The 26,263-nt window shown below is 46.7% G+C and overlaps 1 protein-coding gene across 6 annotated transcripts in view; it reads left to right on the top strand.

Annotated features, from left to right (window-relative positions):
- Window positions 1–26,263, top strand: part of LOC140425211 (G patch domain-containing protein 2-like) — a 398,136-nt gene that overhangs the window by 329,705 nt on the left and 42,168 nt on the right. For all 6 annotated transcript variants that reach the window (XM_072509246.1, XM_072509284.1, XM_072509265.1 and 3 more), the window contains one exon: window positions 12,114–12,202. In XM_072509246.1, the coding sequence (XP_072365347.1) occupies window positions 12,114–12,202 (89 nt within the window). The remainder of the gene's footprint in view (window positions 1–12,113; window positions 12,203–26,263) is intronic.

Here is a 26,263-nt window from a genome sequence, read left to right as displayed (position 1 = left end):
TTAAAAATGATGGGCTGAATTTATTCCTCCCCCACACGCATGTTTGAAGCCAAGGGGCTTGTTATATCGAACAGACAGCCTGCCCTCACCTTCCCACCCACCCCTGTCCCCATCGCAATACCATTGGCCTGGGTGGTGTTGGTTGTCCTGCCTGTCGTGGGCCAATTGAAGCCCTTAAGCGGACTGCTGGTTGCAGGTGGGCAGAGTCCCTCTGATGAGCCCCTCCAAGGTTTTCCTTCACCTCTTTCCCCCCCCCCCCCGCCCTCCCTCCCGCAAACCCCCGGTTGTTTATCCCACCCATACCAAGGCCTGCATGGCACCCAGTGAGATCCCCAAACGTATCTAAGTGATCCAGCGCTGCATACCCAAAGTGCTGGAGAACTGCTGACCTCTGAGGCAGGACTTCCTGTTCCGGAGGGGATCAAATCCCACCTCCAATCTATTTCCAGCTAATTAATCTGAGGGGGTGGGAGGGGGAAGAAATGTGGCACTTTATATAATTCCTCCCAATACTTCCAAACTATTATCTTAAATATATGCTAAGCTTCAAAATTGCAAGAGAGCTGTTTTAGTGAACTGGACTTTCAAACTAACTAAATAAAAATGAGACCCTGAATGTCTAAGATTTTCCATTGTTATGAATGGATTTGGTGATTAATGCTTTAAAAAAACTGTGGGTCTCTTTTAAAACTGGAGCGTCCATTTCTCTTGACATGCATATTAGATAAAGCATAAGTTTCAAGCCAAAATCGTGATGTTTTCCACAGAATTACAGAATACTATAGTGCAGAAGAGGTCCTTCAGCCCACCCAATCTGCGCCGACGCATGGAAAGCCCTGGCCTGCCCACCCTAATCTTACTTGCCAGCACTTGTCCCATAGCCTTGAATGTTATGACGTGCCAAGTACTCAACCAGGTACTTTTTAAAGGGTGTGGGGCATCCTGCCTCTACCACCCTCCCAGGCAGTGCATTCCAGACCGTCACCGTTCTCTGTGTAAAAACATTTTTCTTCAAATCCCCCTAAACCTCCCACCCCTCACTTTGAACTTGTGTCCCTTCACAACTGACCCTTCAACTAAGTGGAACAGCTGCTCCCTGTCCACCCTGTCCATGCCCCTCATAATCTTCTACACCTCAATCAGGTCACCCCTAAGTCTTCTCTGCTCCAGAAAAAACAACCCAAGCCTATCCAAACTCTCTTAATAACTTAAATGTTACATCCCGGACAACATTCTGGTTAATCTTCTCTGCACCCCTCCAGTGCAATTACATCCTTCCTGTAATGTGGCGACCAGAATTGCACTCAGTACTTCAGCTGTGATCTCACCAAAGTTCTCTACAGCTCCATCATGACCTGCCTGCCCCGATTGATAAAAGCAAATGTCCCATATGCCTTTTTTACCACCCTATTAACCTGCCCTTCTGCCTTCAGAGATCTATGGGCAAACACGCCAAGGTCCTTTTGTTTTTCGGAAATTCCCAGTGGCAGATGTTTCATAGTATACTTCCTTGTCAAATTACTCCTTCCAAAGTGTAACACCTCACATTTTTCAAGATGAAATTCCATCTGTCACTTTTCCGCCCATTTGACCATCCCAACTATACCTTCCTGTAACCCAAGACACTCAACCTCACTGTTAACCACCCAGCCAATCTTTGTGCCATCCGTGAACTTACTGATCCTACCCCCACATAGTCGTACATGTCATTTATATAAATGACGAACAATATGGGGCCTAGCACAGATCCCTGTGGTACGCTACTGGTCACTGGCTTCCAGACACTAAAGCAGCCGTCTATCATCACCCTCTGTCTCTTACCGCTATGCCAATTATGAATCCACCTTATCAAATCACCCTGAATCCCATGTGCATTTGCCTTCTTAATATGTCTCCCATGTGGGACCCTGTCAAAGGCTTTGCTAAACCAATGTAAACTATATCAACTGCACTACCCTCATCTACACACTTGGTTACATGCTCAAATAATTCAGTCAAATTTGTTAGGCATGACCTCCCTCTGACAAAGCCATGCTGACTATCCCTGACCAAACCTTGCCTCTCCAAGTGGAGATAGATTCTCTCCTTCAGAATCTTCTCCAGTAGTTTCCCAACCACTGACGTGAGAGTCACTCTGCATTTCATTGGCTTGTCTACAACCTTTCTTAAATAGTGGGACCACATTAGCTGTTTCCCAGTCCTCTGGCACCTCCCCTGTAACCAGAGCGGTATTAAAAATTTGGATCAGTACCCCAGCAATCTCCTCCCTCACCTCCCACAACAGCCTGGGACTCAATTGTTATTAAAATTACATCTTGTAATTATCGATACCCAGATCCTGTAGGTTGATGTTAAACATAGGGCACGGTTCTCACAAAAAATGACTCGGGGCGCGATTCCCACAAAAGATTTCTAAGTTAATTTGTGGTAGTTTTTTCGGGGAGTTTCCCGCCGGCTCTGGCGGCGAGTTCCCCACCTCTATTCAATGACACTTGGTCACCTTTTTGAGCCCTGGGGAGTTTCATTGCGGTTTACCCCACACTTCGAATTATGTTTAGCACTGGGGAGCTGAACTCTGAGATCAGGCCGCCATTTTGAAAGTGATCCCCGATCTCAAAGTGATCTTGTGGATCCCCCACACCCCCACATCCCCACTCTTGGGCAATGTCACCCCCCCACTCCCCACAAACATTGGCACTACCATATCCTCCCAAGTGAAGACTCCCCACTATGGGGTCCCTGGGGTCCCCCTTCAGGCCCCCTCCCTTCTAGGACCCCCCCCCACCCATTACCCCCCCCCCAACCTCCTGAAGTCCCCTACGTACCTACCCGGTACTCCCCCACCCTTCAAACTCCCCCTCCAACCTCGTTTCATGGGCATGGCTGCCCTCGCCCCCTGACCCTTGGCAGTGCCACCCTGGCACTTGGGCACTCTTGCACTGCCATCCTGGCACCCAGGCAGTGCTCTTGCCAGCTTGGCAGTGCCATCTGTACACCTTGGCAATGCCAGAGTGGCAGTGCCCAGGTGCCACCTGGGCAGTGCCAAAGTGCCCACATTCCAGGGGGAGGGCTAGGAGGCCACCCTGCACTTATCCTGACCACCCAGGGATGTCCAATGGCCTGGGAAACTCACAGGTGCCGTTCCACCCGGTCCACGTTTGTGTGGACCAACACTGATCGGCACCGGCTTCAGCCTCCCTGGGGGGGCCGGAGAATCGAGGGATGGCAATGGATACCGGGTTTCCGACTACCTCCGCAAGTGTCATTTGGTCCCGCCCATTTGGTGGCGGAGTTCCGACTCCGAAGTCTCGCAATATCCAGTGAATCTCGCAAGGCCACGGAGCGTGTCGGAAGGTTCTCTGCAGGCCTCTACCGGCATTCTCCGGCCATGTGGTGCTCTGGCTTGAGTTCAATGCGGTCAGAGAATCGTGCCCTAAGGGTGTGATTCTCCCAAAAGGAAACAAAATCCCATAGCGAGTGTGTTTAGCCGCCTTTTTCCTGGAGCTCGCAGTGCCGAGAAACACATGGCTATTAAATACGACTCGTGTTGTAGAAGAGGCCTAAACGGGAGGTGCACGGCCGAGGCGCACAAAGCCATACTTTGTACAGTGGGCAGCTCCGTTCGCCGGAATCCCAAAGTGGCATCCCGATTTCCAAGACCTTCAAAGCAAAGCCCAATCACCCCTCGCCGCCCGATAGATCTACCATGCAGTTTTAGCAGCACTTTGCGATCACTAAAACTCAGTAGAAATTTAAGTTAAAACTTCTCAGGTGCAGATATGAATCTGTTTTATTTGTCTCTATTGATTACAATTGAAATTCATTTGAAGTCTTATTCTCTAATAAGTCCAGCCAGCATAGGACTCACAGAGAGGCAATCTGTAGACAATTCAACTTTCAAACAATCACAGAAATGATTTTCTTCTTTCGGCAAACAGCTCACAATTACTTCAAAAGTCAAAGTCGGAAATATGAAAAAACAGGGAGACAGCGAATAGTTAAGTCAAAGTATAGATTGATTCCGGAAAAAGAGAGAGATGGCCGAAAATCCATCATGGTTATACCAAATCATAACACACTTTAGCCATCTATTTACACCCCAATGTAATTCTATTTGGTTTAGATTAACATCAAATGAGTTTGATTTGAGGGTTAGTTGTCACTTATTAATAGGCAACATTAACCTAAAATGTATTCTTGTATGAGCTTATGGAATGCGATTCGGCTTCCTTATCGCAAGCTGCTTGAACTGGATTCTTGCTGAGGACAATAGCGCCTTTAGGTTCCTGCCCTGTTGTCACAGAGCCTGCCCTGTCCTTGGTCACTTTATCTTGCAAATGTATTTGTTAGCTAAATAAGAATGCTGTTTTATTTTAATCTATCTGTTTCGGTGTTCTGTTGAGTCCCCAATCCGGCTGATCACGTGGAATGTGAGAGGCCTAAATGGGCCAGTTAAGAGGGCCCGAGTGTTCGCGCACCTAAAGGGACTGAAGGCAGACGTGGCCATGCTTCAGGAGACACATCTGAAGGTGGCAGATCAGGTCAGGTTAAGGAAGGGATGGGTGGGACAGGTGTTCCATTCAGGCCTGGATGCGAAGAATAGAGGGGTGGCAATACTGGTGGGAAAGCGGGTGTCATTTGAGCCCAAGCACATAGTAGCGGACAAGGGAGGTCGATATGTGACGGTGAGTGGTAGGTTGCAGGGGACGGAGGTGGTACTGGTGAATGTATATGCCCCAAACTGGGACGATGCTGGATTCATGAAACGGATGTTGGGGCGTATTCCGGACCTGGAGGTAGGGAGCTTGATAATGGGTGGGGATTTTAACACGGTGCTGAACCCAGCATTAGATCGTTCCAGATCTAGGACGGGGACGAGGCCAGCTGCGGCCAAGGTGCTTAGGGGGTTTATGGATCAGATGGGGGGAGTCGATCCGTGGAGATTTGCCAGACCTTTGGCCAAAGAATTTTCTTTTTTCTCCCACGTACATAAGGCCTACTCCCGGATAGATTTTTTTGTTTTGGGCAGGGCACTGATCCCGAAAGTGGAGGGAACAGAGTATTCGGCAATAGCCATTTCAGACCATGCCCCGCACTGGGTGGAGCTGGAGCTGGGGGAGGAGAGGGGCCAACGCCCGTTGTGGAGGTTGGATGTGGGACTGCTGGCAGACGAGGAAGTGTGCGGGAGGGTGCGGGGATGTATTGAAAGATATCTGGAGGCTAACGACAACGGGGAGGTGCAGGTGGGAGTAGTATGGGAGGCGCTGAAGGCGGTGGTCATGGGAGAGTTCATCTCCATCAGGGCTCACAGGGTGAAGAGCGAGGGCAGGGAAAGGGAGAGGTTAGTGGGGGAGATTTAAGGATGGACAGGAGCTATGCAGAGGCTCCGGATGAGGGACTACTCAGGGAGAGACGAAGTCTCCAGACGGAGTTCGACCTGTTGACCACAGGGAAGGCAGAGGCACAGTGGAGGAAGGCACAGGGGGCGATATATGAATATGGGGAGAAGGCGAGCCAGATGCTGGCACACCAGCTCCGTAAGAGGATGGCAGCGAGGGAAATAGGTGGAGTCAAAGATGGCAGGGGAACTACGGTGCGGAGTGCTGGGAAAGTGAATGAGGCTTTTAAGGCCTTTTACGAGGAACTGTATAGGTCCCAGCCCTTAGGGGGAAAAGAGGGGATGCGGCGATTCTTGGATCAGTTGAGGTTCCCAAGGGTGGAGGTGCAGGAGGTGGCTGGTCTGGGGGCGCCAATTGGGGTGGAGGAGCTGGTTAAAGGACTGGGGAGCATGCAGTCAGGGAAGGCCCCGGGGCCGGATGAGTTCCCGGTGGAGTTCTACAGGAAGTATGTAGACTTGTTAGCCCCATTGCTGGTAAGGACCTACAATGAATCAAGGGAGGGGGGGACTCTGCCCCTGACAATGTCGGAGGCGACGATCTCTTTGATCTTAAAGCGGGATAAGGACCCACTGCAATATGGGTCATATAGACCGATCTCGCTCCTTAATGTAGATGCTAAATTGCTGGCAAAAATGTTGGCCATGAGGATTGAGGACTGTGTTCCGGGGATGATTCACGAGGACCAGACGAGATTCGTAAAGGGTAGGTAGTTAAACACTAATGTGCAAAGGCTCTTAAATGTGATAATGATGCCATCGGTGGAGGGAGAAGCGGAGATAGTGACAGCCATGGACATGGAGAAAGCCTTTGGTCGGGTAGAGTGGGAGTATCTCTGGGAAGTGTTGAGGCGGTTTGGGTTCGGGGGAGGGTTTATTAGTTGGGTTAAGCTCCTGTATGAAGCCCCGGTGGCGAGTGTGGTCACGAACCGGCGCCGTTCGGAGTATTTCCGGCTGTATCGAGGGACGAGGCAGGGGTGCCCCCTGTCCCCTCTGCTGTTCGCATTAGCAATTGAACTTTTGGCCATGGCGTTACGGAGTCGGGGAAATGGAAGGGGGTGGTTCGAGGGGGAGAGGAACATCGAGTGTCGCTGTATGCAGACGACCTGTTGCTGTATGTGACAAAATGGTGGTCCTCCCGAGATTTCTTTTTGTATTCCAATGCCTCCCAATTGTGATTACTAAGGCCTTTTTTAAGAGGGTAAGCAGGAGCATGAGGGGATTTGTGTGGGCGAGCAAGACCCCGCGGGTAAGGAGGGGGTTCTTGGAGCGTAGCAGAGATAGAGGAGGGTTGGCATTGCCGAATCTGGGTGGTTATTATTGGGCAGCCAACGTGGCAATGATCCGTAAGTGGGTGATGGAGGGAGAGGGGGCGGTGTGGAAGAGGTTGGAGATGGAATCCTGCAAAGGAACGAGCCTGGGGGCGCTGGTGACAGCACCGCTGTCCCAGGAAGGATGGACGGGGGATTTCAGAGCTGGCATCAGGTAGGGATTAGAAGAATGGGGGACCTGTTCATTGACGGGACGTTTGCGAGCTTAGGGGCGCTGGAGGAGAAGTTTGGGCTACCCCCGGGAAACGCTTTCAAGTACATGCAAGTGAAGGCGTTTGTGAGGCGGCAGGTGAGGGAATTTCCGCTACTCCCGGCACAGGGGATTCAAGATAGGGTGATCTCGGGCATATGGGTCGGGGAGGGCAAGGTGTCGGCGATATACCAAGAGATGAAAGAAGAGGGGGAGGCTTTGGTAGAGGAGCTGAAGGGTAAATGGGAGGAGGAGTTGGGGGAGGAGATTGAGGAGGGGCTATGGGCTGATGCCCTAAGTAGGGTTAATTCCTCTTTTTCGTGTGCTAGGCTTAGCCTGATACAATTTAAGGTGGTTCATAGAGCGCATATGACGGGGGCGAGGCTAAGTAGGTTCTTTGGGGTGGAGGACAGATGTGGGAGGTGCTCAGGAAGTCCGGCGAACCATGTCCATATGTTTTGGTCATGCCCGGCACTGCGGGGTTCTGGAGGGGAGTGGCGGGAACAATATCTAAGGTGTTGAAAGTCCGGGTCAAACCAAGCTGGGGGCCCAGCACTATTTGGAGTAGTGGACGAGCAGGGAGTGCAGGAGGCGAAAAAGGCCGGTATTCTGGCCTTTGCGTCCCTAGTAGCCCGGCGAAGGATCTTGCTAATGTGGAAGGAGGCGAAGCCCCCCAGTGTGGAGGCCTGGATAAATGATATGGCAGGGTTTATCAAGTTAGAGAGGATAAAATTTGCCTTGAGAGGGCCTGCGCAGGGGTTCTACAAGCGGTGGCAACCGTTCCTAGATCATCTCGCGGAGCGTTAGATGAAGGTCGGACAGCAGCAGCAGCAACCCAGAGGGGGGAGGGGGGGGAATCGTTCGTGGGGCGGGGGGGTGGAGGGAGGGGGGGGGGGGGGGGGTTCCTGTGGGGGGCATGTGTGCAAGAAAGCACATGAATGATCCGGAAACTGACATGTACGGGAAGAATCCAATGTACAAAGTTCTGTATTTTATTGACTTGCCATGTTCATGTCTTGCTACGCGAGTTCTTTTTCCTTTTCTTTGTTACGGCGGGGGGGGGTTTGTTTGTAAGGTGGAAAATATTGTTGTTGAAAAATTCTTAATAAAAATATATTTTAAAAAAATAAATAAAATAGGCAACATTAACCTAAAATGTATTCTTGTATGAGCTTATGGAATACGATTCGGCTTCCTTATCGCAAGCTGCTTGAACTGGATTCTTGCTGAGGACAATAGCGCCTTTAGGTGTCCTAACCTCCTGTTATCACGGTGCCTGCTCTGTCCTTGGTCACTTTATCTTGCAAATGTATTTGTTAGCTAAATAAGAATGCTGTTTTAATCTATCTGTTTCTGTGTTCTGTTGAAGCTATGTTTTGAAATGCTGAATGTGTGTTTTGAAATGACCGGAGGTTATGAGTGAGTTTTAAAATGGTATTTAATAGACATGGGGCTTAATGCTAAATAACTATCTTTTACCTATAGAAAATAGCTGGCTTCTACACCCCGCCAGCCCAAACGCACCTTGGGAGGATCCCCGGCCGCTCCCGCACTCCCCCTCCAACACCCACACACGGCATCCCCCAGCCCAAGAGCGCACGTGCAAAAGAATGCTATCTTGGCACCTTGGCAGTGCCAACATGGCATTCTGGCAGTGCTCATGCCAGCTGGCAGTCCCACCAGGGTACCTTGGCAGTACCAGGCTGGAACCAGGTGGCAGGCTGGCACCCAGGTTGCACTGCCAGTTTGTCGGGCTGGCACAGCCAGGATCTGTAGGTGGCACTGCTAGGGTGCCCAGGTGGCCCCAGAAGTGCCAGGGCACCACCTTGCCCAAAGTGCTTGCGGTTGGGGGCCTTCAAACCCCTGACAGACCCCCACGAGTGTTGTTTCGCCTGGTTCCTGTTGTGGGGACCAGTGCTGAAAGGCGCTTGCCTGAGCTCTCTGAGATGAAGCGCTATTGGATCGCGCCCAATGTGTCATTTTGGCGGGGTGTTTCCCAGCATTTTTTTGGATGAAATCCAGACCTGGATTCACCCACACTTCGTCATTTAATGAAATGAAATGAAATGAAAATCGCTCATTGTCACAAGTAGGCTTCAAATGAAGTCACTGTGAAAAGCCCATTTATTTGGGACTTTGGAGTTTCTCCCGTGATCAAATGGTCACACTGTGCCCGAAATGCCACAGCGCAACGTGGCCTATAGAAGTCGGGACGCTCAGAACGCCTCGCCTCGGGGGTGCCCTGCACAGGTATTGGGGAGGTGCGAGGGGCCCCGAACTTCGGGGGCGTCCCATTGGGGCCTCTAGCAATCAAGACGCCATTTAAAAATGCGTCCGATGATCGTTGCACTGAGTTCGGGCAAACAGAACTCCTCAGTGCAGAAAACAGGCTCCTATCTAACCCGAGTGACGTTTGATAGCGTTGTGTTTCTCGCCGCAGCGAGTGCCGGGAAACCTGTGGCTAAATGCACTCGCTCTGGGACTTTGTTCCCATTTAATTAAATCATAGAATCATAGAATTTAAAGTGCAGAAGGAGGCCATTCAACCCATCGAGTCTGCACCGGCCCTTGGAAAGAGCATCCTACCTAACCCCACACCTCCACCCTATCCCCATAATAGTTACCCCCACCTATCCTTTTTGGACACTGAGGGCAATTTAGCATGGCCAGTCCACCGAACCTGCACATCTTTGGATTGTGGGAGGAAACCGGGGCCGGGATTCTCCCCTACCCGGCGGGGCTAGGTCCTTGAGGGGCTAGGTCCGCGCCGGAGTGGTAGGCGCACCGCCTGACGGTGGGAAAGGCCTTTGGCGCCACGCCAGTCGGGGCTGAAGGGACTCCGCTTGGCGACAGAAGTCCACTCATGCGCAGGAGCGTCAGCGGCTGCTGACATCATCCCCGCGCATGCGCAGGGTGGGAGGTCACTTCCGCATCGGCCATTGCAGAGGCTGTGGCCGAGGCGGAAGGAAAAGAGTGCCCCCATGGCACAGGCACGTCCACGGATCGGTGGGACCCGATCGTGGGCTAGGCCACCTTGGGGGCACCCCCCGGGGCCAGATCGCCCCGCGCCCCCCCCACCCCAGGACCCCGGAGCCCACCCGCGCCCAGTCCCGCCAGTAGGGTAGGAGGCATGATTCACGTCGGCGGGACTGGCGTGACAGCAGCGGGAATTCGGCCCATCGCGGGCCGGAGAATCGGAGGGGGGGGAGCCTGCCGACCGGCCCCCCCCTCAAGTGCCAGAGATTTTCGGTGCCAGAGAATTCAGCGGCCAGTGGGGACGGGATTCAAGCCGCCCCCCGGCGATTCTCCGACCCGGTGGGGGGTCGGAGAATCCCACCCTGGAGCACCCAGAGGAAACATGGGAGTTTTGTCAGCAATGGGGAGCTGAACTCACTGGTGAGACCAGCTCCTCAGATTTCGAGGCGCCATTTTGAAAGGGTGCCCCAATGTCTAAGTGTGTTTGAGGGTCCCCCACATCCTCCACCCATGGACAATGCCAACGCCCTAGACATGGACATTGCCCCGCACATACAAAGTGATCACAGCCTGCTGTGAGATTGCTGAGGGCCCTTCCCTTTCAGTATCCTCCATTCATCCTCCCAACCTTAATGGCATCCCTTCATTACCCCCCATTCATAACCCCCTTTCATGCCACATTCATGGGCATGGCCTTCTTCAGGTCCCAAACCTTGGCAGTGGTAACCTGACACCCTGGCAGGGCCAGGTTGGCCCTGCCATGGTGCCCAGATGCCAGGGGGAGTGCCAAGGTAGTGCTATGTCCCCGACCACCCCGAGGGCTCTAATGGCCTTCGAGACTCCCAGAGTGGCCATCACGCCTGGTCTCCGCTTGTGGAGACCAGTACTAATCGCCACGCGGTTGAGGCCTCACCGGTTCGGCCAGTGACTCACGGGCTTCCAGGAGAATACGGCTCAAATAGGCCACGTGTATTTAACTGAGCCTGATGGCCCAGTGAGGACCTCATCCAGATTTGTGCCTCTCCTGCGATGCTTCCATACGCAGCGAGATCGGCGCCGGGCACAAGGTGGTGGCAAAAGCATGCCCATAAAATCGGGGACAAATAAATTGTTGAAAAAGTATATCAAGGAGCCTTCGATTAACATGATCGTAACTGAAATTTCCATTTGTTTTATATTTTATAGATCTAGAATGAGTAAATGAATAAAACAATGCTGCTGATTTAAGATAAATGGTGTTTGAAGTATGTACATACAAAATGCGTGTGAGAGAAACATTTCACATCTCTTCATCTAGTTTACAAGTACAATATTCTGGCATTTGCTTGAAAACAAAGAAAACACATTCACACAGGTGATAATTATTGATGCCTGTGATTTTGAAGCATTTCTTGTTATTAAAACAAAAATGTTTTACTCTCACCTTGTCTGATGATCACACTGGTGCTCCTTGGAAAGATAAATGGTTCATTTATGCTGATGGAACAAGGCTGCCTTTCAGACTGTCATTGATTTTAAATTAAAACGTAACTGCTGTGTTCTACATGAAGAGTGACAACAATAACAAACTAGTCCTTACTTAGTGTTATTTGTTGCTAGTATAGCATGTCTTTCTATGAGAAAATAAAAGATGCCTGAGTACCTTAATCTCCGTGATCAATAGTGTAGATATCTCAATGCAGCATAACAGATAATCAATTCTTTGCAAAATTACTGAAGCAAAGCTCTCTGCTAAACCTGTACCTTGGGTGCTCATGGGGTCTTCAGGTTCAATTGGAGGTCTATCTAAAAGATTCATTTCAATTTTTTCCCGTTTGTGCCTTAATGAATGCAATGCTGACAGTGAAGTATTAGTGGCCAATTGAAATCTCAGCAACTGTATTGTAATCCCTATAGATAATTAATCTCCAACATTTGCCTGTCAACCAGTGCTGCTTGATTTTATGTGAAGCTGGAAAGATTGCCAGTTTTGAAAATTAAAAAGCATTCCTTTTATATTATTCATTCTGGTAACAATTTATGATGCAGTTTGGCTGCTGAGTAGTTGTCCAAAAGCATAATTATGTTTTGATATAAACAAGATTGGTAGCTTTATTATGCAGCTACATCTTCAATGTGGGTGTTTTGATTCAGTGTTAAATCATGCAGGCTTTGTGTTTGTATGGAGACAGGCAGTGGTGTTTTGTCCTAGTTAATAACTTTCTTTGATAATTATTTGCAGACAAACAAGCGTGCATTTTGGATCACTGTGTACAGGAGATATCAAACGTAGAAGAAAAGGAGCACCTCCCCCTGGACCATCAGCAGCAGGTACTGTGCATTGACAGAATAAAATCGCCATATTGAAACTTACTAGAGATGAACAAATAATACACCCATTTTGGAGGACTATTTCATACTAGCCTTAAGAAATGTATTTGTGTAACCTTCTATTGAAGACTTCGCCATACTGCGGACGAACACAATCAATCTCGAGGCTAATTTTACTTGCAGCGTCATTTGTGCGAATATTTGTCATCGTATTTTCAGCATTATTCCTTTTGGTGTTTTCCACCTGCCCTTTTTTCCTGTCAGTAGCAAAGAGGGCAAGCCATGACTTCCTCAAATTTTCAAAGCCGGTAAAGAGGTGTGCTTAGTTAGTGTAAAGTAAGGTAAATAAGTGTTTTGTCCTTAAATATACGAGTTTCCTTTGCCTGTTGGATTTCTGAAACTGCAGGAATGGATTGTTGAACACCGTGCGGCTATCTGGGCCTACTCACAGTATAATGTCTTTCATGAACCGAAAGAAATGCTATCGCATCAATATGCCGTTGGTCACTTACTGCTCACACTGTATGAAGGTTAGTGTCCAATTATCATGCAGCAATGGCAGTGCTTTCATTTTGAACCAGTCAACAGTGCCCGTTTCATTTGAAGGGAAAGGCAAACTGGAAGATTGACTCTTTGGAGATTAACGGTTACTCTCCTCAGATACTTCGAGCATCCAAAGACAGATCTGACTGCAAAGGTACCTGGACCCACGCAACCATCAGGATCATTTGTTAGCATCTTAAAGTAGCACTTCAGATGTCTTGATGGATCAGAAAGCAACCCATCACCGTTCTCCAAGATCATTGTGTGCTGCATGTTTCAGAACGTTGATATACGAAGAGGCCAGACCCTATAGGAAAATAAAACAAACCCAGAATCAATGGCATGGCAAGACACGGGCACTGACCAAGAAGATATAGCTGAAAAAACATCGTGTGAAGAAGATATGCCAAATTTATGGTTAGCTGAGTGCTTGAGTTGCTTGTTGCTGGGTTCTATATGTAACACACAATGTGGCTCCAACATCTTCTGAAACACTGTTCTCGGCATTTTCTTATCAGTGCCTGTTGGTAACTGTGTTACTACCTTATTCTACATAATGAGAAAAATTAGTTTTGACAATGTATCACCTTATCCTGTCTCATATGTGAACAATGTACATGGGGTGACTGATTCAGGCCGATTCAATGTATTGAAGTGACTGGAAATTAAAATTGGGAGAGATGCACAACCCGCTGAATCAATAGCACCCATTCTACACTATTACCCAAAGTTAAAATTGCTCCTCATAAGTTGTCAATGGTCCTTATATTTAGTGATGGAGTATCATTTGTGTTATCTGATCCCAAACACGGGACTTGTAAGTGATTGCTCCAACAGTTTGCAAGCTATTCATGGGGATAAATTGGGATTCTGGTAGCCCCATGCATCCTTCTGCTGGTTCTTGAGAGCAAAGCATAGAGGCACCAACATTTACAGCATGCAGGGAGTTTGCTGATACTCCACTAGAGCAATCCAAATTTTCCTATTGCCATGTTTCTTCCACTAGCCTTCTCTCTTCACCTGCTTTGAATATTTAAACACTTAAGAGATGCAGTGGTCTCTTGTCTCAAACACTCTACAGTAAAACATTCCACACTCCTCCAGCAGCCCTCTGATAAAATTTCTCCATGTCTGTTTCCTTACCTCTCTCCTTCCTTAGTTTTAAATTCATGACCCCTTGTCACTGACTTTCCAGCCAGAGCTTTTATTCTTTCTCTATTGACGCTATCAAAATAGTTCATAATTCTAAGTGCTTCTATTACTTCCTCTGTTCAAATGAACTTTTCTCGTAAGTAAATCTCTCATCAGGAATATGATATTGAGCAATTATGTACGCTCTCCATGGTCCTGCAACTAACTCGATCATATCCACGCTGTTGTGTTGGTTAACTTCACCTATATTCTAGCATCTTAATTGATAATTGTGCCATAATTATGGATGGGCTGAATGTGGCATGCCTGTCCCATTGGAGACTCTCAGCAGATCAACTTAACTGAATATAATAACCCAGAATAGTGAGGTCAGACAAGAGAGCCTCTCCTAAACGGAGCACTTGGGCTCTGTAAACTAAGGAACCTTGATTGGAGTTGGGATCTGCACATAGGAAACTCAGCTGCACCTTGAGTTGTCATTTTCTCCAAGGCAGGTTGAAGTGCAGATTACCATTTACCGATGACTATACAGATGCAGCTAGTGGACTCCTCCATATTTGTACCCTGACCAATATTTGCACAGACTCCTTGCAGCTCATTGATGCTGGACAGACTCGATGGTGCTGTGGGTCAATGTTATTACAAACTTAATAGGGCAAACAAAGTATTCAAAACGCTATGCAACTGTGCTGTTCAGTCCCCCGCCCCCCAAGGCATCTATTAAACAAACAGTAACTGTAATCCTGGCTTATCCTTAGAAGCTATTCCCACTGCTTGGTACCATAGAAGTCAGTCACAGTCATGAAATTGCATGCAGTGTTGCAGTTAAGGGTAGTGGGTTCCTTCTACTCGAGTTATCTCAACCAGACGCACAGAAACCACCTCCATTACCTGCGCATTAAATCAATGCTCCCAATTGTAGCTATTTTGAAGATTGAGCCTTTGAGGTCTGCATTCTGAACCTCCTCAACTGAAGCTGGTTCTCATTCTCACTAGTGCTCAGATGCTTCACCCAATGGCAGCTACCCTGAATCAACTACTTTGTCCTAACCGGATGACTATTCTGGCACTTGCTGCCATGATGGTATTGGTGGCAAAATGGCAGTAGTTGTGTATCTGGGTATGCCGAAATGATGCATGCTATGATAATGAGAGTCGAGGGTGCATTGTCCCATTAAATGAAGTGTGCTAGAAAGCTTTATGACAAAATGATGGTTAATATGGAGCTTGAGTGATTTGAAAAGTACATTTTGCAGTAATGAGTTTCCATGAGAGCCAAGTGCTTTTGGAGAAGAAGAATTACAGGCAAGAAAATGAGTGAAGGAAATATGAGTGATAGCAGGTGTGTTTCTCACAGGTAGGGGTGGGCTTGCTCACCTACCCTTGAGTTTATTGAACCTTTGTGCACTGTATGGCTGTGTTGGAGGTTAGGTTGCAACATTTGCCTCTGCCACTTGCTTCCATGGATGCACCTGAAAGTAATGTTTTTTCCAGTTACTGCACTTTCACTTAGCATGGGGATGAAATCATTCTTGAACAGTAAAATCAAGTAGAGTGTGGATTCATTTTATCATGTTCAGATCTACCATTCCATTTTGCCCTATATGGCTACTGTTGCCTGCTTCCATGTTCATTTAAGTTGCCACATTTTTTAAGACTGTAAATTTCAATTTCTATCAGACCCGACTGTGGTGAATATATCAGAAGCAGTGTTACCTTTCCAAACCCAATTAAACCCTGACCTGCTATCTTCTGCGCAAATGCAGACATTCAACTGGGATTTGATTACAGTGCCAAAGCATCATTGTGCAGGCAGAAACTTGTGCAATTTGTGCATGCCTCTGAAAGCAACAAATCACTGGAGATAACTCTCACAGAAATAACATTCAAATGGTGCATTCATATAGCAGCTTTAATGCTTTACACAAGTGTTATCAAATAAAATTCAAAATCATGTCACATAAGGAAGTATGAGGACAGGTGACCAAAAACTTGGACAATTAAGTAGGTTTTAAGGAGAGACTTAATGGAAGAGAAAGAGGTAGAAGTTAAGAGATGTTTAGGAAGAGAATTCCTGAGCTTAGGGCATGTACAGCTGAAGCTATGGCTGCTAATGGAGTGGCAAAGGAAATCAGGCTTTAGTAACGCATCATCACCTTTAACTAGCATAGTAAAAGCAATTTCCAGACTTCCGTTTCATTCCATTAACAAATATAGTGAGAACATTAAAAAACAAGTAATAATTTTCCTTCAAATGCTTACAAATTTCAACTTGTGCAAAACAAAAACACGACACCAGCAGAGCAGAGTTAAATTTTAGCCATCTATAAAACAATACAATTACTTGATTTATACTATTTGTTTCACTGCAGATATTCAATACACTTTCCTCTTTGTATTGAACAACAAAATTAATATTGATAGACCCAAATATTGATCTCTGAATTTACAGCTAGTTTTCAGCTCTGAATCAAAGTCAGTGTTACAGTTTGAACTTGCTTGTTAAGTAATGAATAGCTCTCTTTACTACTGTAACCTTAATAAATGATTTTTGAAAGATTTTATGCAGTTTGTGTTGGCCACTTGTTTGACTATGAAATCATCCCCGTTGAAATGAATTGTACCAGAAATTGTAAAGTATTAAGTTTTGTTTCAGCCATCTTGGCAATGTGAACTATTAATTATGAATCTTAAATCTAGAAAAAAGGTCACAACGCTAAATTGTTTCATATGCATTTGCGACATGTTTGTTAAAAAAAAAATTAGATTACAATTCCTACTTTTACAGTTAATCTAGAGTCCTCACTTGTACTTGTAGTATATTTTGTTTCATTCCTAATTGATTTAGCTGAGTGCACAATTCAGAATTTAGGAAAATTCTGTCTACATATGCAGGAGGAGGGAACAAAATCCCTTATGCCCATATAACCCATACATTATACTAAACAATATCTCTGACTTTAAACGCTGAAAAAACTTGTATCCCCACAGTATGGCTTCCTATCCAACATCAATACAGCCACTTTAGGATCCAAATTACTAAACAAACTGCCAATTAGGCCTGCAGTCAGTTGGATAGATTAGTGGTTATAGAGGCTGATACAAGATTTTCATCTCTTGAGCCAATTACGCAAGTGAATTACCATCCACTTGGAAAAGAAGGCTGGGCTGTGACAGTTGTAAATGAGATATAAGGTAAAAAGTGGATTGTAAGTATTGCCTAGGATGAGGTCCTTCCAGAAATAATTATAAAGAATTTATGTTATGAAGTGTATTTTATAAAGAAGTCTGTAGAAATAATAATTTTGTTTCTTTAACCCTTAAGAGCATGGATGCAAGGTGACATTTCCAGTTCCTTCTTTCTCATTGAGTGGGCCATATTTAATAGAGATGACAGGGATCTTGCCTGCTGAGTGGGGAACTGGCAAGTGTACCTCATCGCTCCTTTTAGAGAAGACCCACTATATTAAATGCTGCTCAGGCACTTAAGTGGACAGTGGTGAGCCTTCCCAAGGACGAAGGGCCCTTGGGGGGGGGGGGGGGGAGGTTGGAAGTTCTGCCCACCGAGAGCTGCCAGCTAATCAGAGACCGGTAACTTTTATGAATGGCAATGCTACCGGGGAGGCAATGACTGCTATCAATACAACACTAGTCTGAGGCCTAGTATCATAAGTAGCTCTCAGGCTACAGGTGAGAGATGCAGAGAGGGAAGATAGGGTTGACAGTAAGGGCAGGGGTGGTTCTCAGCACCTCCACCAGATGCCAAGTCCCTCAATCAGGCACTGAATGCCTTTGAATGATGGACGCCCACCCCCCAGCAGCCTGCAAACAATGCTTATGGCAAGCACTGCCACTGTTCATGCCAGTGATGGTGGGATGAGGCCCTTAAGTGGGCATTAATTGCCCATTTAAGTGCCTCAATGGGCTACACGGTGGCCTTCCCACCACAGATTTACTCCGGATGGAGGCAGGAAGGCAACAAGGTCCCCACCTGCCGCCTTCCCACCTAATTATTTTTTTTCCAATTAAGGAGCAATTTAGCATGGCCAATCCACCTAACCTGCACATATTTGGGTTGTGGGGCTGAAACCCACACAGACACGGGGAGAATGTGCAAACTCCACACAGACAGTGACCCAGGGCCGGGATCAAACCCGGGTTCTCAGCGCCGTAAGCAGCAGTGCTAACCACTGCACCACCATGCCGCCCTGACCTTACCACCTAATTAAATGACCCCCCAACACCAAACGCGCCATGGCAGAGAGCATTAAATTCTACCAAGTGCGTTTACAGGAGAACATTGTCAAGGATTGATGTCAGTGTGGAATGCTTGCCTTTATTGTTTGTCTCAGCCTTTGGTTGAAAAACATTGCTGCTAGCTGTGCAAAATAGCATTTTTGCTGAATAACTGCTCCACCTCACCAAAGAGGTTTGTGAGTCAGAACATTGGAATTAGCATTTACTTTAGATTCTACATGTGATCTGGCAACTAAAAATTTAATTTAACTATTTTTTTGTCAATATCAATTTTAAAATCATACAGTAGTTGACAATACAGCATGGAAAAATAAAATGATAAGCAAAATCTCTATTGTTCAAAATGAATTGAAGCAAAACTATTTACATAACCTTTTACGTCTCAAATCCCAAAATCTGTTTCTTTGGTACAGTGTCAATTTTTGTCAATATGTTCATGTGAAGCAAATTTGGAATTTAAAGGGGATATATATTCAGAAGTAGTTGACATCATCTCTGAAGAAGCACATTGATATTGATAAAGTTGAGTCTTTTATTGCAAGATAATTACTCACAGATATCACATGTTTTACAAATGTATTTCAGTGGGAAACATGCGTGGGCTGTGGGGATTTAAACTACTTTTACTGAAAAAATGGCCATTCCTTTCACCATTCACTCCTCACAAGTAACAGTTTTCTTTAGCACAAGAACTAAGAATTATTGCTGCTGAGGAATTTGGGAGAAGAAATTTGTTTGTGAGTCTGAAGTAAATTACACTGCAGGATCTTACTTTTCCCATCCTACCAGGCATTCTTCAATGACATCAATGCAAAGACCACAGTACTGCTCTGAAAGAATCAACCTAAGTTTGCATAGAACCAGTAGAAGCAGCTCTGTGAAAACAAATTTGTCCCCTTAACCTTTTTTTTTTCTCAAAGCACTTGGACGACATTGACTCGAGCAATCTAACTTTCTAACAACATTATTATACATTAGGGAAAGCTGCCCTATTTGTTCCATGCTTCGTGTGACCTCCCACAAGATTTGCACGCATGTGGCAATTCTGTTCTATTTTTTATGAATCTTCATTGTACTTTTGGATTTGGGTTTATTGTCACGTGCTGAGTACAGTCCAGACAGATCGTTCCATACATGATTAAACATGGGATATAAGATAGATGCACAATGTAAATACATAGATACAGACATCAGGTGAAGCATACAGAGTGTAGCACTACTCAATAGAGACGATGCGTGGAGAGATCTGTTCAGTCCATCTAAGGGTCATTCAGGAGTCTGGTAACAGTGGGGAAGAAGCTGTTTTTGAATCTGTTAGTGCATATTCTCAGACTTTTGTATCTCCTGCCCAACGGAAGCGGTTTGAAGAGAGAATAACCTGGGGTGGGAGGGGTCTTTGATTATGCTGCCCACTTTCCCAAGGCAGTGGGAGGTGTAGACAGAGTGAGTGGATGTGAGGCGGATTCGCGTGATGGACTGGGCTGTGTTCACGACTCTCTGTAGTTTCGTACGGTCTTGGGCTGAGCAGTTGCCATCCCAAGCTGTGATTTAGCCAGATAGGATGCTTTCTATGGTGCATCTGTAAAAATTGGTAAGAGTCAATGTGGACATGCTGAATGTTGTGCTTTCTTGGGCGTAGCATTGACATACGTGGACCAGATCAGATCGTTGGTGATGTGCAAAACTAGGAACTTGAAGCTGTCAACCATCTCCACCTCAGCACCATTGCTGCAGACAGGGATGTGTACGTCACTTCACTCCCTGAAGCCAATGACCAGCTCCTTAGTTACGCCACAGCACTAGGTTCTCTAACTCCCTCCTGTACTCTGAATCACCGTTGTTTGAGATCCTACCCACTACGGTCATGTCATCAACAGATTTGTAGATGGAGTTAGAGCCAAATTTTGCCACAAATTTGGGGTATTTCCCGGCTTGGCAAAACCAGCATACCCAAAATACCCACCCGCAGGTCATATTTTGGTTAAGGTGGGGCTAGCCTGAAAAGGAAGTCAGGCTGAGTAATCCTGGAACGAATGCACAGGCTAGAAGCTAGAAGTAAAGCCTGCCTCTGTGCCTTGGCACAGTGTTTAAGTAAATAAAAAATAATAATGGAAGAAAAACCATTGTTCCCATGTGCTCCCTATGTGCTATCCATGCTAACCCATGTTCTCCCACTCACCCCTCTGCTAACTTAGTGCTCCTGTAAGGGATCCGTGCTGGAACCTCTGTTGTTTGAGATATACATGAATGATCTTGAGGAAGGCATAGGTGGTCTGATTAGCAAGTTTGCAGATGACACTAAGATTGATGGAGTAGCAGATAGTGAAGGGGACTGTCAGAGAATACAGCAGAATATAGATAGATTGGAGAGTTGGGCGGAGAAATGGCAGATAGAGTTCAATCCGGATAAATGCGAGGTGATGCATTTTGGAAGATCCAATTCAAGAGCGAACTATACAGCAAATGAAAAAGCCCTGGGGAAAATTGATGTACAGAGAGATCTGGGTGTTCAGGTCCATTGTACCCTGAAGGTGGCTGCGCAGGTCGATAGAGGGTCAAGAAGGCATGCGGCATGCTTTCCTTCATCGGAAGGTGTATTGAGTACAAGAGTTGGCTGATCATGTTACAGTTGGATAAGACTTTGGTTCGGCCACATTTGGAATACTACATACAGTTCTGGTCGCCACATTACCAAAAGGATGTGGATGCTTTGGAGAAGGTGCAGAGGAGGTTCACCAGGATGTTGCCTGGTATGGAGGGTGCTAGCTATGAAGAGAGGTTGAGCAGATTAGGATTATTTTCATTAGAAAGGCGGAGGTTGAGGGGGAACCTCATTGAGGTCTACACAATCATGAGAGGTATGGACAGGGTGGATAGCAAGAAGCTTCTTCCCAGAGTGGGGGACTCAATTACTAGGGGTCACCAGTTCAATGTGAGAGGGGAAAAGTTTAAGGGAGATATGCGTGGAAAGTTCTTTACGTAGAGGGTGGTGGGTGCCTGGAACACATTGCCGCCGGAGGTGGTAGAGGCGGGCACGATAGTGTCATTTAAGATGTATCTAGAAAGATACATGAATGGGCCGGGAGCAGAAGGATACAGATCCTTAGAAAATAGGCGACAGTTTTAGATAGAGGATCTGGATCGGCGCAGGCTTGGAGGGGCGAAGGGCCTGTTCCAGTGCTGTAATTTTTCTTTCTTCTTCTAACCACCCCCATTGCCCCCATATCCACAGTGCCTACACCTCATCACTCTTTGCCTTTACCCCCTTCATGTCAAATCACTTTGTATCCTTGGACAGTTCAATGACAGCTTTGACACTTTCTGGATAGCAAAATATAAATAAGAATAGCAAAAACTTATATAAGTATATAAAAGATGAGAGTGGCTAAATTGAATGTTGATCCCTTGGCAGATGAGACCAAGGAGTTAACAGTGGGGAATACAGAAATGGCAGAAATGCTAAATCAATATTTTGCCTCACTTTTCACAGTGGAGTTTAACATGGATAAGTGTGAGGTTATCCATTTTGATCGGAAAAATGGAAAAGCAGCTTATTATCTAAATGGAGAGAAACTTCAAAGTGCTTCGGTGCAGAGGGATCTGGGTGCCCTCGTGCATGTATCGCAGAAAACTATCATGCAGGTACAGAAAGTAATAAGGAAGGCAAATGGAATTTTGAAAATTGAAATTGAAAATCGCTTATTGTCACAAGTAGGCTTCAAATTAAGTTACTGTGAAAAGCCCCTAGTCGCCACATTCCGGCGCCTGTTCAGGGAGGCTGGTATGGGAATTGAACCGTAATGCTGGCCTGCCTTGTTCTGCTTTCAAAGCCAGCGATTTAGCCCTGTGCTAAACCGCCCCTGATCTTGGCCATTATACCTAAAGGAATAGGGTACGAATGGAGGGAAATGTTGCTGCAACTGTGCAAGGCATTGGTGAGACCGCACCTGGAGTACTGTGTACAGTTTTGGTTCCCTTATTTGAGGAGGGATGCAGTTGAATTGGAGATAGTTCAGAGGAGGTTCCCTAGATTGATTCCAGATATAAGGGTCTTATGAAGAGAGATTCCTAGAAGTTTTACAATGCAGAAGGAGGCCATTCAGTCCATCAGGTCTGCACCAACCCTCTGAAAAAGCATCCCACCTAAGTCCAAACCCCACCCTACTCCCATAACCCCACCTAGCGGCAATTTAACATGGCCAATCTACCTAACTTGCAAATCCTTGGGCTGTGGGAGGAAACTGGAGCACGCAGAGAAAACCCACGCAGAAGACACGGGGAAAACATGCAATCTCCACACAGACAGCCGCCCGAGGTCGGAATCGAACCCGGTTCTCTGGTGCTATGAGGCAACAGTTTTAACCACTGTGCCACCGTGCTGCCCTATGTCGACTGTATTGTTCCATTTTAAAGCCGGTTGTGGCCGGCATTCTCAATTTAAAAGCTTGTTGCAGCCTTAATTTAAAATCCCGTTGTGCGTCGGGTGCTTATCCCGCGATCGGGAACGCTGTGACCCACCCGCAGGTTGCAATCCGCAGTTTGAAAAACCCTGGTTTCTTTTGTAATAGAATGCAACCAATGCCCCAATTGTCGTTAAATTCTAATAATGCTATATCCAAAATTCCAAGGAGACCCCATAAAACAAGAGAACCTAGTGGTTTGGACAAATTAATTACATCAATATAAGCTTCTAACTACTTAAAGCAATAAAATGTCAAGCTTTGTAAAGTACTTGCTGTACTGTTAGGAAAGAGGAAAATGGACTAATTCTTCAGAAATATCAATTTGTGATTGATGTCCTTGCATCGTAGGAGAGGTGGCAAGAACTATTCCGAGTGCTTCTAAAAATATTTCTCCCAGCTACCCATTTCTATCACAGTACAAAACGTAAGAGTTAAACTACTTGTAAAATGAAACTTTCAGAGACTTCACAGCCCCCTTAGGCGGATGTAAATGATCCCATGATATTGTCCAAAGAAAGGTGATCGTGATTCTCCTGGTACTTTGACCAATATTTATCCTCTGACAACAACAATAAAAAATATTATCTGGTCATTTATCTCATTGCCATTTGAGACTCAAATAATGGTATTTTCCACATCTGTAATTATGTCCTTAATAAGATCATTACTCCAACTTTATTTGCATCTCTATTTTTATAACCAGGAATATTTAGAATCCTGCCCTGACTGCAGCTAGTATTCCATCAAATTTATGACATTGCGCTCCTCCATTCTAATAAATGCCTGTAGCTCCCAGCTTTATTTCTGATGCTTTGCGCATTGACGTAGTACGCGGCAACCGGATCCATTTATATTTTGCAGCACATTTTTTTCTTTCTCTGTTTTTTTTATTCTGTCCTTCACCATTGCCTCATTCCTATGTTCCCTTCGATATACATTTCCATAAAAATTCTTGAGTCTTATCAAATGACTTTCTCCTTTATTCTACTAATTCTTAAACTCTCCTTTATAAGTTTATACCCCCCCTACTCCTCCGCCTTCTTTCCAAGGATCTTCATATCACTTTTTAGTATAGATGAAATCCATCCATCTCTTGAAATTTCCCAGAACTTGTCCCAAAGTCTGTGGAAACTGAAACTCTCCTTTCTGAACCATATCTTGAGTCACATATTGATGTATCTGCTTTGTACCTCTGCAACATGCCCAATAGATGTCAGTGGAAGTAGATTTGAGATGACTTCCCTCAATGCCTTGCACTCCAATCAAGAACATAATTACTCAATCTGTCCCTGCTAAACCTTTATCCTTGTCTTTCTTATGTTGTTGGTTCCTACATGAACTATAATCTCTGGCCAATTGTTCTCCCCTTTAAGAAGTTATTCTACCTGTTCTGTTTCTTCCCCTTGCCCCAGCACTTTGGAGACAACACAACCTTCGGCACTTCCAGTCACAGCAGCAAATTAAAGGTGTGCAATTCACGGTCAGTATCTGTGACGCGGATTTTTCCTTTCCAGGTTTTAGTTTGAATCCCCAAGAGAAAGGGATCTCCGAGTCTAGCAACAGTGATGTAATCAAGCAGGGTAAGCAGGCAATCACATTGAAGTGGTGCATGTCAAAGGTTGTTGCAGAAAATGAAAGCTCATGATGTAGGAGCTAACATATTAGCATGGATAGAAGATAGACTGGCTGGCAAAAAACAGGGGGTGGAATTCTCCTCTCCCACACCGGGTGGGAGAATCGCCCGGGCTCCGCGCGAGTCCCGCCACACCGTCCCGAAGCCCGCACGCGATTCTCTCTCTCTCTCCCTCTCCCCCCCCCCCCCCCCCCCCCCCCAAACCGCCGCGGTGCAAATCACGGCTGGCCGCTGGGAGAATCGCCGCTTGCCGTTGGTAATGGGTGAGCGGCGATTCTCCGGCCTAGATGAGCCGAGCGGCCTGCCCAACACGACAGGTTCCTGCCGGCGCCATCCACACCTGGTCGCTGCCGACGGGAACAGCGTAGGAATGCTGGGGGGGGGGGGGCTCAAAAGGGGTCTGGCCCACGATCGGTGCCCACCGATCGGCGGGCCAGCCTCTCTGAAGGAGGAACTCCTTTCCTCCGCTGCCCCGCAAGATCGATCCGCCATCTTCTTGCGGGGTGGCCGCGGGGAGGATGGCAACCGCGCATGCGCGGGTTGGCGCCGGCCCATCCGCAGGTGATGTCATTTACGTGGCGCCGGTCGCGTCATTTACGCGGCGCCAAGGCCCGGTGCGCATAAATGACGCGGCGCCGCTCCTCACCCCCCGGGGGCGGGAAAATAGGGGGCTGGGAATGGCCTCTGACGCTGGAGTGAAACACTCCGGTTTTCACTCCGGCGTTGGGACTTAGCCTCCCGATGGGAGAATTGCGCCCAGGGAGTATTGGGCTTTTTCTGATTGGCAGGATGTGACAAATGGAGTTCTGCAGGGATCTGTGATGGGGCCTCAACCTTTTACAATTTATATCAATGACTTAGATGAGGGGGGTGAAGGCATGGTAGCTAAATCTGCAGATGACACTAAGATAGGTAGGAAAGTATGTTTTGAAGAGGACATAATCATCATCATAGAATTGACAGTGCAGAAGGAGGCCATTCGGCCCATCGAGTCTGCACCGGCTCTTGGAAAGAGCACCCTACCCAAGGTCAACACCTCCACCCTATCCCCATAACCCAATGACCCCACCCAACAACAAGGGCAATTTTGGACACTAAGGGCAATTTATCATGGCCAATCCACCTAACCTGCACATCTTTGGACTGTGGGAGGAAACCGGAGCACCCGGAGGAAACCCACGCAAACACGGGGAGGATGTGCAGACTCCGCACAGACAGTGACCCAAGCCGGAATCGAACCTGGGACCCTGGAGCTGTGAAGCAATTGTGCTATCCACAATGCTACCGTGCTGCCTCTCTGAAGGAGGTTTCAAATGGATATCATTAAATGGATGAGTGGGCAAAATCTGGCAGATGGAGTTTCTTGTGGGAACATGTGAAGTTGTTCACTTTAGCAAGAAGAAAAAAAAGACAGAGCATTACTTAAACAGAGAACAGCTGCAGAATTTTGAGGTGCAGAGGGTCTAGGTGTTCTCGTGCATGAGTCACGAAAGGTTAGTATGCAGGTACAGTTAGTAATTAAGAAGGCTAATGGAATACTATCCTTTTATTGCGAGAAGAATTGAATAGTAAGGATGCTTCAGTTATACAGGGCATTGCTGAGACCACATCTCAAATACTGGTTGCAGGTCTGGTGACCTTAATTAAGGAAGGATGTAAATGGGTTGGAGGAGGTTTATTAGATTGATATCTGGAATGAATGGGTTGTCTGATGAGGAACGTTTAGACCGTCTGGGTTTGTTTCCACTGGAGTTTAGAAGGCTTTATTGAAATCTGTAAGATCCTGAAGAGCATTGACAAGTTGGACGTGGAAATGCTGCTTCCTCTTGTGGGTGAGTCCAGAACTAGGGGGCACTGTTTTAAATTGGGGGTTGGACTTTTAGGACAGAGATGAGGAGAATCTTTTTTCTCTGAGTGCTATGCGACTTTGGAACTCTCCACCTCAGAAAGTGGTGGAGACAGTCATTAAATATTTTTAAGGCCTAGGTAGATAGATACTTGTCAGGCAAGGGA

This window comes from Scyliorhinus torazame, chromosome 1, assembly GCF_047496885.1.
Source record: "Scyliorhinus torazame isolate Kashiwa2021f chromosome 1, sScyTor2.1, whole genome shotgun sequence".
NCBI lineage: Eukaryota > Metazoa > Chordata > Chondrichthyes > Carcharhiniformes > Scyliorhinidae > Scyliorhinus > Scyliorhinus torazame.
Note: the sequence above shows the minus strand (reverse complement) of the source record. Positions and strands in the feature narration are given on the sequence as shown.